This window comes from Mesoplodon mirus (genome assembly GCF_964341445.2).
Source record: "Mesoplodon mirus genome assembly, chromosome: 4".
Taxonomy (NCBI): domain Eukaryota; kingdom Metazoa; phylum Chordata; class Mammalia; order Artiodactyla; family Ziphiidae; genus Mesoplodon; species Mesoplodon mirus.
Genome location: NC_138979.1, coordinates 5,999,611 through 6,011,694, shown reverse-complemented (window position 1 = coordinate 6,011,694; position 12,084 = coordinate 5,999,611). Strand labels below are relative to the sequence as shown.

Genomic DNA, 12,084 nt, shown 5'->3' with positions numbered 1-12,084 from the left:
CACTATCCAACTCACCAGAGATTTTGTTCTCTATGAAGCTTTTCCTGGATGAGCCAAGCAGTGTTTGATATCTCCTTCTTTGTGTCACCCCAGTTCCTAGTAGTACTTTCTTAGACTTGGTAAGGTCTGAAAAGCCATTATGTGTTTCCATGTCTCTTTTCCTTAATAGACACTGATCTTCTTGAAGGACCAGACCCTGTATTATTTGTCTTTTCTTCCCCGGCTCATACTTCATAGTAAGTAGATGATCAACAATTTCTTATTAGATGGATGGGTGGGTGGGTGGATGGATGGATGGATAGATGCGTCTCCCTTCATGCACTTTAGCTCTGATAAATTACAGCCTTATCTTCTAGAAATGACAAGCTCTTTTACCTCTCAATAGGTGTTCTTCTGGATTATCCATCCCTCACCGGACACTTAAACCCCACCAACCTACATCTGAATAGTTTTCTTCAAGACTCAACACAAAGGAGTCACCTCTTTCATGATTCTTTCATAATATACCTTGTATGTATTTGTACTATAGAAAGCTTTCAACACATTTAATTGTGATTATTAACTTGAATATCTATCTCCTTCCCTAGACTTTCAGTTTTTTGAGACAGCAGGTTGAATTTCTTATTCACAGGAGTATTTCTAGCACAAAGGCTAGTACGGGGTAGGTGACAGCACAAGACGGTAAATGTTTGCTGAATTAATTCATGGAGGTGGGCTTGAACGTATGAGATGAAATCATGTGTTTGCGAGTATTTTGAAACTGTAAAAACCCCAAGACAAATGTTAGGTAATGTCATCATCTTCATTACACCACGTGTTATATCCTTTCCTCTGCTTCTTAGTTCTCGCCTCCCAGAGAGCGCAAAGATCCTTCTCTAAATTATCTCTTCACACAGGCTTCCTTGTTCCCACTCAGAGTGCATTTTGACATTAAACTACGCCCCTCAGCTCTTGGATCAGATCTAGAATATAAAGAGGTTTGAAAAACAGAATCAACTGTCTTGCATTTTAGTACTGGCCTTAAAACACGTACGTACGTGATAACCATATTCTGAAAATGAAGAGAGCCAAATGGCATCAGAGAACCATTTTCTTAGTTAACAGCAATATATTTGTCATAAGTATAAGCCCGTTCCTTACATAGAGAGAATCTGTTTACTGGTTGAAGAGCAAAAGTGTCAAACATGCAACAGAAGAAATGATATAATATGAATAACGAGAACAAATACTTGATTCAAACATCTCATCTTCCTCTTGGGAAACCTCAGGATATTTTACAAATGACATTGCAATCAACTTCATTCACCTGGAAGAAGGGACTTTCTCCAGGTGAAATGCAGTAGCTCTTCTGCATCTCAGAGTCACCTCATTGACTATGTAGGGCAAGAGGTGAAAGATATATACCTTAAAGGCTGGGGAAGACTGGAAAAAGAACGAATATAATTATTCATGGATATAGAATATGGAATGAGGAAAACTGGCTGCGGTTGACACCTTCGCTCTTATAAGAAGTGCCGTGAGATCATTGAGGGGCAGGACCTCCGTTTAATCCTCTTCTGACAGACGTCAGGCAGAGTACATTTTCCCCGGTACCATTTTGACATCTGAGGTCAATCCTTTCTCCAAGTGAAAAAAAAGTCACATGCATAAATGCAACTTCAGTAGCACCTTGACGGTCCCTGGAAGTCATCCAGCTGAATGTCAGTTTAATGTAGTTAAGTCACCTTGTTAGACATTCACGGTGCAAGGTGAGATGCTTTTGTGATGGGGTGTATTTCTCCATAGGTAGGTGCTGACGTAGATGCTGACATCTGAAGATAAATACAATTTGCATTTATTCACCACCTCCTCATTTGGGAAGTTGAGACTTACAAGCTTTTCTGAGACTTAGTTTCCTCATCTATAAAACGGGGATGATCATACTTTTCTCATGTAGTTTTTGTAAGGATTAAATGAGATAGGGCCATTTTTTTGGCCTGAGGATTATTGTTTTATTTTCTTGCTTCACCTACTTCTCCATCCTACCGCCTCATTAATAGCTAATACCAAACTCATTTTATTTTCAGGGCTGTCTTCTGAAAAGTATGTCTGATCATTGACCTACTTTTTCCCATGGATTTTATACTATGTTTCCTCCTTCAACAGGGAGAATTTAAGTGCACTCATATCTTAGTTGCCTTCACACAAATGTTCAGTTATCGAGGGTGTGTCACATCATCAAATGTCACTAATAATAATAATATGTATGTATGTATGTACATACATATATGTATGTGTATATATGTAGATGTGTGTGTGTATGTATATTTATCCTGGCTTTTTAATGACAGCAAATTTGTCTGCCTCCTTTTTAAACTGCATTCTCCTGATGGTCAAAATATCAGCTTAATTGCTTCTTTTCTGAAATCTTCTCCCCTACATATGACTGTGAAATTTTTAAGAGTGTTTTACAGAGGGACCATTTCCCTCAAAGACACACTCCTTTCTATGTGCTGTTCTACAGGGTAAGAATTCCCAGGGATTTTACATTTGAAACTTACATGTGTAGATGAATCTAATTGAACATGTTCGTCTCCCTCTAGAAAGTGATCCCTGCCTATGGTGCCATTCTTCCGATAACATTTCCAATACAGGCAGGATTTATATATAATTGACATCTGGAGATCCGGATGCCTATGTTCCCCATCCCTCTCTGAGATGAGGTTTTTGGAAGACCACATCCAGGAAGATCATTCAGGGCCTCGTGGTCCACTGTTAAGGCCCTGGCTTTTTCTCGGAGGGGAATGGGGAGCTATTGGTGGGTTGTGAGCAGAGGAGAGACCTGATCTGATTTAGATGTGTAGATAGATTTTGGTTGCTGTATTGGAATAGACTGTAACAGAGCAAAGGTAGAGAAGTAGGGAGAGTACTTGGGAATCTATTGCAGGGATCCTGCAAGAGAAGATGGTGTTTTGGACCAGGAGGGTAGCAGGGGAGGTGGTGACATATTTGGATTCTGGTCCTATTTTGAAAGTCAAACCAAAAGTCTATCTTGATGGGCTAGATGTAGAGTGATTCAGAGGAAGAAAGAGGAGAAAGTTCCAAGATTTTTGGCCTGAGCACTGGATGGATGGAGTTGCCATCAACTTAGTTGGAGCAGCTGGTTTGGGACAGGACATGAGTGGTTTAGTTCAAGGCATGTTAAGCTTGAGCTGCCTATTAGACATCCAAGTAGAGATGGCAAGCAATTAGGCGTGCAAGTCTGAACTTCAGGAGAGAGGACCTCATTATAGAAGACCCTTAATATATGCCACTTAATATTTGTAAGAGGCTTAGAGCAACATCAGACTCCTAGTAAGAAAGTAAGCAATGGTCGCAATTAATATAGTTCCTTCTCCTCCTCTGACCATATTATTAGAAATATCCAAAATAACTGTAATGGTCAAATCCTGTCTATTATATGTCGTTATGCTTTGAGCTACCGATTGAAGACCTCCACAAAGTACTCCTTTCTTACTTTTTGGATAACTTCCATTTTTCAAGTGCAGTTTTTGAGGGTACTGCAGGGAGGGAACTGCATTTCAAAATAAAAATTAAAAAAAACAATGTGCACACAAAGTCAATGTAATTCTGGAAAATGTCCTTGAGGATAAAATATGTAGCAGTGGGTCTTCCCTGGTGGTGCAGTGGTTGAGAATCACCTGCCAATGCAGGGGACATGGGTTCGAGCCCTGGTCTGGGAAGATCCCACATGCCGCGGAGCAACTAAGCCTGTGCGCCACAGCTACTGAGCCTGCGCTCTAGAGCCCACGTGCTGCAACTACTGAAGCCCGCACGCCCTAGAGCCCGGGCTCTGCAACAAAGAGAAGCCCGCGCACCTCAATGAAGAGTAGACCCTGCTCGCCACAACTAGAGAAAGCCCGCGCACAGCAACGAAGACCCAACACAGACAAAAATAATAAAAAATTTTAGAAAAGGAAAAAAATACTAAACTTACCTCTTCCCCTTTATGTTATTTTAATTGTGTATATTTCATTTTTAAGCAGGGTTCTTTGGGGAAAACAGAATATGTTTACTATAGTAAAACACATATTCTTTTAGCCTAGTAATTTTGGAAGCAAAAATGGTCTCCATGGTAAGAAGATAGAAAAGGAGTGGTATTAATAGAAGGTAGCACAGAGCTAATGTGCATTTTATAGCATAAAGGAAAGACTTTTTTAGCCTCCCTGCCTAAAACAACATCGTGAACTCTAAGTTACACTAAATTGGTGAAGAGAATAAAAGGAGCCCGCTACGATATGATGGCTGAGTGAAAGTCAAGACCAACTCTCCGGCAGCAGCCCAGGACAGCAGCATCCTCTCACACTCGGTCACAGAGGCTTAAATGGTCCTCCTAGGGTTTGGAAGAGAGGCTTTGAAAATACTTCTGACCTCTTAGAAGCAGATTTATAGACATACAATAGTGCTTTAATCCTTGCATCCTGGCATTGCAAAGGAATAGGATATCAGAATGGATAAAACCCTAATAAGACAAGGATTATCTGATGTTGCAACTCTTCTCCAAGCCCATTTTGGATCCCAATCACTTCCTTCCTCTAGGTCCTTAACTCCCTTCACACAATGTTTAATGAGGTGTATTTTTTCCTTCACATTTTTTCCATACTGCCTCGTGGTAGGATTTTTTCTTTCTTTCTTTCCTATTTCTCTCTGTGCTTGAATCTCTGCGATGGCATTTTGGGAGTTAATTTTAGGCATCCTTTTTACTTGTTAGAGTCTCAATTTCTTGAGATAATCTACTCTTGTTCCAGACTCGACTCTTCTGTCTGTAGCCTGCACTCATCCTATATTTTTCTCCTTTTCCCATTCATTTACATAGTCTTACAAAGAGTGATATTTTTACTATGATCTCTACTGAAGTGAGAAGATAGCCATAAAATTATCATAAAATAATAAATTCTGTTTAAAAAATAAACACACCAGAACATAAATATCTGTAGGAGTACTGCCCCTCCTTTTTTTAAAAAAAATTGCAATTGATATTCACATATGCTTTGGAATTAATTTTAGAACAGCTTTATGATCTTCACAAGAAAATCGCCCTGTTACCTTACCTTGGCTTCCTGTTTTATCCAGATCAGTATTACTCACCTAATTCTCCAGTCCTGAGGCCAAATTTCCTCTGATAGTTTCCACAGTTCACAGCAGTCCCACTAAGGATTTTCAAAGGAATACGGAGCATATCCTGAAGACAATTCTGAAAAAGAATGACAAAATTGTTTTGGAGATGGCAGCATAATTAAAATGTCTATGGTTCCCAAGCCCTTGAGATGGGAAAACACCCTTTTGGATGGGAATTTTCCCTAATTTCTGGTAACAAATTGAACTATTTTATAGTCACATCATAAAAGCCAACTAAAAAGTTCTTTTCCTTGATTTCAACTACATTCCAGTACATAGTGTGCTTAAAACTTTGAATCTGTATATGTGAAAAATATGCTCTTGTTTTTTTGTTTGTTTTTGGCCACACCACGTGGCACGTGGGATCTTAGTTCCCCGACCAGGGATCAAATCAGCGTCCCTGCATTTGGAAGCTTGGAGTCTTAACCCCTGGGCCACCAGGGAAGTACCTGGAAAATATGCTCTTAAGAGTAACAATATGTCTGTCTTATTGTCTCTAGGACTCTCCTTGACAAGAAGGAACTACTGGAGTTTGCTCAACTTGGCTGTTACTTGGAATATGACCTCTTTGGTACTGAACTTTTCCATTATCAGTTCAACCCGGATATTGACATGCCCAATGATAATAAAAGAATTAAAAGGTAAACATGATGAAATCTCTCATGGTATTTCCTTTTACCATCTCTTTTGGATTTTCTTATCTGGGTGGGTATTAGCACAGATTCAGAAAACAGTAAGCAGGCAGACCCAGGGACTGCAGAGAAAAACATATCAATGCTGTTTCAGGAAGGCAAATCTCTATATATTATTTTGAGGAGAAAATGAATCAGCCTAAGTAGGCGAAAGCTTCGCAAAGCCTTAGAAGTTCAGTGCAGATGGGCAGCTGATAAGAAATACAGACAATACTCAATCTCTGCTCCGACAATAAAAGAACAAAAGACATTTCCCTCTTTTTATTCTTAATGAAGTAAGCTGTTTCTTTCTCAGGTTGACCACACCTGAGGTCCTAACCTCCTATAATGAATTTTTGAAATGCTTTACTTAAAATATTCACTAAAGAGGTGACTGCAACTTACAGGCTACACGTATAATGTCTAAAGGTCAAACATTATATAAAATCCAACCTCTCAAAATTGTCCAATATTTTGTGGGTGAAAGCAAGTAATTGTACAATTCATTCTCTGCAACCAAGTGGAAAATTTCGGGAGTCAAGGCTGGATGCTACCTGGTTTGTCGTGGTTACATGGTGATATGAAGACTGAATGCACCAAGTTAGGGAATGTGGGAGGAGAAATAGATTTGGGATTGACAGGATGACTTTATCTTGGGAATATCGTGTTGCTATCCGGTGGGGCCCTGGGATAAGGGTGTGAAGCTCAGGACAGAGACTTGGACATAAATCTAGACATTGTTGGCTTGCATGTGACAGTTGGAAGCATGGGAATGAATGAGATCACTCAGAGAGCAGAATGAGGACAGAGCCCTGGTGGCCACCAGCACTTAAGGGATGAACTCAGGAACAGACCCTCAGAGACAGGTTGAGAAATTTTCAAAGCGTTAAGAATATCAGGGAAACGCATTGTTATGAAAGTTGTTGGAGAAGAATACTTAAAGCAGAAGGGCTTGAACACTTGTAATAGGTGGCAGATATCAAGTGAGATAAAGACTGAAAAGTATCCATTGGATTTCACAATCAGGAAGGTTTGTTTTTTTTGGCTGTGTTGGGTCTTCCTTGCTGCACGTGGGCTTTTCTCTAGTTGCGGTGAGCGGGGGCTACTCTTCGTTGTGGTGAGCGGGCTTCTCATTGCGGTGGCTTCTCTTGTTGCGGAGCACAGGCTCTAGGCACACAGGCTTCAGTAGTTGTGGCTTGTGGGCCCTAGAGTGCAGCCTCAGTAGTTGTGGCGCGCGGGCTTAGTTGCTCCGTGGCATGTGGGATCTTCCTGGACCAGGGCTCGAACCCGCATCCCCTGCATTGGCAAACGGATTCTTAACCACTGCGCCACCAGGGAAGCCCAGGAAGTTTTTATTTCAGTCAATAAGTGCAGTCTTGGCAGAAAGGGCTTGAGGAACGAGCAGAAGGTGACGAAGAGGACAGAGGCTACTCTTTCAAGAAGGTTGACAGTAAAGGGGAGCAGGGCTGGAGGGCTGGAGCTGGAAGTCCAGACAGGACCAAAGGAAGGTTTTGTTAGGAGACAGAGAGAGTGAATGCAGGGAAGTGGTGCCTAATCTACAGGGTTATTATAGAATTTATATGAAATAAAATATGCGGTTTTTAGCTGAGTGTCTGGGGTAGACGATGGAAGTGGTCAACGTTAACCTAAAAAAAATCTGGACAGGTAAGAGATATAGAGGAAGGCTCCTAAGGAGACAAAGAGATGGAATCTGGGCAGCCAATAGGAATTGTTTGAAAGGAAGTATACTTTCTCCATGGAAATGAGAGCAGGTGAGGCAGGTAATGGAGTGAGTGCAGACCAGTGTTTTGGTGAGAGGAACAGGAAACTGAGGACAGATGGTCCCGTGTGATCTCTAGGGCGCCTGTGCAGGAGACATGGTCATCTCCTGAGAAGGAAGGAATGGATTCAGGGCAGGCCCTTGTAGAGGAGAATAAAGGCTGGGCGTGGATGGTGAATGAATGAGAGAGATACTGTTGTGTGGAAGACCCAGCGGAGCCGGAGATCATGACTGCACGACTGTCTGTTGGCACCCATGTGCATGATTTGGTGATTATTTTCCTAAAAAATGTTTTGTGTTTTGGTCGTAGGACCAAAGAAGTTTTGTGAGTAGAAGTAGAAGATGGAGACAAAGAGCTTGAGGGTTGGGATTCTGTCTGAAAAACGTGGTTGATATTGGGGGGACCACGGAGGGCTTGAGATGAGGGTCACGAGGTCCAAGCTGGACGGAAGAAAGTGTAGAGAGAGATGGAGAGGTGTCCAGGAATAACATAGCAGGGGAAAATCCCTGGATGCTTGAAGCAAGTGGGTGAATACAGATCGTGGAAGAAGGTGAGCGAAAACGTAGAAGGATGGAACTCCTGGTCAGAGTGGGAAAAGGAAGGTTGAGTGGAAGTAGTTCTCCATGGCGCCAAGGAGCAGAACAGGGTTCTGACTGTAGAAAACTGGTTGGAATGGGAGTAAAAGCCAAACTGGAGCAGAGAAGTGATGTCCAGAAACTATGAGGCTCAAGCAGCAGGAGTTGAACACATGTACATTAGGTTTGAAGGGGGGGGGTCTTGAGCCAGTGGCCACAGCTGAGACCTCCTGAGGGTCTTTCCCCTGGGAAGTCGATCTTCACATGTATGCTACTGTCCCTGTGTACTGGCACACCCCCTTGATGAACTTATTAACAGTAAAATAGGCTTCAGGTTTAATATCATCAGAGAGACTTGATTGATGTTACAGGAGTTTTATATATAAATATGGAGACACTCAGCTCTGCATGAGCAAACTGCTTTGACTGTTCTGACCAGAATCGCTAGGGCCTTTTATTATTTTTTTTCTACTACTCAAACCAGTTCTTTGATAAACAGATTTATTGGTTTGTTTGTTTGTTTTGTTTTATGATTTTAATTTCCTTGCCCAGGAGTACCACTCAATACAGGCAAACAGGTTTCCTAAGAGCCCTACTAGCTTGGACCATACTCAGAGGTGAATATTCTCCGGAATTTAAAATGGGGTGCTGTGTAGACCTTTCTCATCTTTCATGACCTCGGAACCATGATTTCCCGAGGAATGCCCTCAACACACGTTTTACAATTCATCTTGGAAACAGGAAGTTTGCTCCCAGGACCTGCTTTGTTTCTCTAAGCCCGTTTATGGCAGTGAGCTGTATCTTCTCCACCCCTATGCTTTCCATGACACTCCTAGACCTGGAATAAAAGAGGGAATCTGAAGAGGGAGGTCTATGGGGATATGAGCTTTCACTGAGCTAAATGCAAACATTCTAGATGTATGGAAATACCTCAAAAAGTATATATATGTGCATGCGTGTTTGTGTATATCTATGTATCTGTGTATGTATGCATCCTTAATCTTTGTAAATTAAAACCATGCATTAAGTCCCTGGTCTCAAGTACAGCTCACGGTAATTACTAAATGATTTTTGGGTTGTGTGTGTATCCCCTTGTCCCTACCTCCTGGGCACCTGATTTTCATCATTCATCAGTAGTCCTTCTCTGAGCCTCAGTAATCTTAAAGCTTTGACGTGCAAGAACAGAGAAGCACGCTTCTGCCTACCTCTGGTTTTCAGCACCAGAAATTCTGTGTCTAACACCTGTTTTCAATCTTATGCTCCATTTCTCCATCTTATTATATCTCTGCCTTTTCACACTTTGTAGTCTCTCTCTAATATTTGTTTGCAAAACATTAACTCATTTGTATTTCTATAATTACTGTGATTTTTGTCTTCTCATCTGTAGTGGTTCCTTCCTTCTGGCGGTCTCTCTCTAAATACTGTTCTTCTACACAATGGCGCAGCATGTGAGACGATCTCTTATTTTAGGAGTGACCAGGCAGTTTTCTTGATAGTCAGGATATAATTATGTTTCTAGAGCCAGAACATTCTCTTTCTCATGAGATAACTAGTCTCCAGATTCTTGACTTAATGAGTTCTAAGGGTTCCCGTTTTGAAAGGAGTGTCTTTCCTTACTACTGAACCATTCAGTGACTTTGTGCTTCAGGATATGGCACAGGCCTCTTACAGGAATTTGTTTACACAAATGTGCCTCTGTAGTAATAAGATATCTCTTTTTCTCAGCCAAGGAAAAGAGACAAAAATGTTGAGAAATGCTCAGAAAATATACAGGGGAAAGTGTACCCTAAAATTTCCTGTAAGGTGATACTCCTTTTCAGTTGCAGATCAAGGTTTGTCACACTAAGTTTCAGCACTGTGCATGCATCTGTCAAATCTTTCTCTTTTTTCATAAACGATCATATAACTAACTGCCTTAAGTAATTCCCTTAAAGAGAGTTCATTCCAAAAGTAACTTCAGATCAGGACTTTTGGACATTATACAAATTTTAAAGAGGCAGATAATGCCCTACCCCTATATAGGGGTAGGTAGGGATATAGGGAATTCAGAGGTAGGGGATTAAGAGGTATAAACTATTATGTATGAAATAAGCTACAAGGATATATTGTACAACATAGGGAATAGAGCCAATATTTTATAATAACTATAAATGGAGTATAACCTTTAAAACTTGTGAATCACTATGCTGTACATCTGTAACATATACTATTGTACGTCAACTATACTTCAATAAAAATAAAGAAAGAAGCAAATAATGATGGTGGTACAGCTGGCACTCTAAGTACTCTTAGGACACACATGAGGTACATGTGAGGTGAATGCAGATTTCTAGACAAAACACCCAGGTTGGCTCTTCTCTGGCATTCCTTTGGCCTGCAAACATAAGATCTAATCTTTAAGTATAATTTCTTTTAAAATGTATATTCTCAGAGGGCAAGGCTTTGTGCTCAAGTTTTTTGACGTACTGGCCCACATTTTGCTTGCTGTAGTAGTTATTAAATATGACTCATGCGCTAGAATGCCGAGAAATGCTATTGAAACAAAAAAGATACCTTTCAAATAATTAGCCCTTGGCGGAAGGCACTGCCCATCCATCTAGATCCATTTGGAAAACTAGGGATCAACAAGACAAGACAGAAAATGCCAGAGAACAGCCATGGTCTCCAAGCTGCATCTCCTGCCATCAGAGACCCATGGAAATCACGGCAGACACTGCCCAGCGTCCAGACCTATACAGATGGTGGCTGTCAGAGGTGACCGACTCACATTACAGATTACAGCACTTAACAAAGCCAAGAGGATTAGATGTTTAGACAATAGGCAGGAAGCCATTCTGTAGTCAACTGACTATAAATTTAAAGGAACAGCTCATTATTTATAGCAATCTTAATGAAATGGAAGGAAGAAAGAGGAAATTATTATTGGCCAATTTAATCCAATGCTCCCAGACTACTACTAAGTCAAAATTCCCATCGGCTTCAAAAGGACTAGTGCAGAGGGAACGTAACTGACCTTTTAAAAATGACTAGCAATCTAAAATATGACACAAATGAACCTATCTACGAAGCGGAAACAGACTCACAGACATAGAGAACAGACTTGTGGTTGCCAAGGGGGTGCCGGGTGGGAGAGGGAGGGACTGGGAGTTTGGGATGAGCAGATGCAAACTAGTATCTATAGGATGGGTAAACAACAAGGTCCTACTGTAGAGCACAGGGAACTATATTCAATATGCTGTGATAAACCGTAATGGAAAAGAATATGAAAAAGAATATATATATATGTATAATGGGGTCACTTTGCTGTACAACAGAAATTAACACAACATTGTAAACCAACTAGACTTCAATAAAATTAATTTTAAAAAATAACTATCAAGCTCATCATACACCCTTCATTTTCAAACCAACTGATTTTAGTCTCAGAATGTTTTACTTGTACAAAGATTCCTTTTGTTTCCCTATTTTAATCACAAACAGTCATTGATTTTATTTGCTAGGAGAAAAAGGAGAGACAGAATGAAATCTGAAAAATGGGTCGACTAAGCGAGGCATTTTAGAATGGAGAGCTGGGTACAAATCCAGAATAAAGTTATTTAATAAACTGCTAAAGTGGCCATTTATTCAAACTGGCACATCCTATTAGAATCTGTCTTTAATGCAGGATTGCCAGGCATTGTCATAAATATCACAAGCTAGGAATTTCTGTGTGCAGGGAATAAGGATCATGTTCCTACCAGGATGCGGTAATATCTTTATCATCACCACACAGTATTTATTAAGGGTCTCCCAGGACACGTGCCTAACACGTGAAATAACCTCAGGCCAAGGGAAGACGGTATCTTTATGACAACGCAATAGGTTTATGAGTAAAAAGTTTAGAGCACCCTGAAAATTGTA

At 40.7% G+C, this 12,084-nt stretch overlaps 1 protein-coding gene and 1 long non-coding RNA gene across 2 annotated transcripts in view; one reads left to right on the top strand and one right to left on the bottom strand.

Moving 5' to 3' along the window:
• Window positions 1–12,084, bottom strand: part of LOC309801939 — a 115,053-nt gene that overhangs the window by 75,597 nt on the left and 27,372 nt on the right. Inside the window, exon 2 of the long non-coding RNA XR_014293688.1 lies at window positions 5,128–5,233. This is a non-coding gene — a long non-coding RNA (uncharacterized lncRNA). The remainder of the gene's footprint in view (window positions 1–5,127; window positions 5,234–12,084) is intronic.
• Window positions 1–12,084, top strand: part of PTER (phosphotriesterase related) — a 64,973-nt gene that overhangs the window by 51,620 nt on the left and 1,269 nt on the right. The window contains exon 4 of the mRNA XM_082617069.1: window positions 5,658–5,798. Coding sequence (XP_082473195.1) covers window positions 5,658–5,798 — 141 coding nt within the window. The remainder of the gene's footprint in view (window positions 1–5,657; window positions 5,799–12,084) is intronic.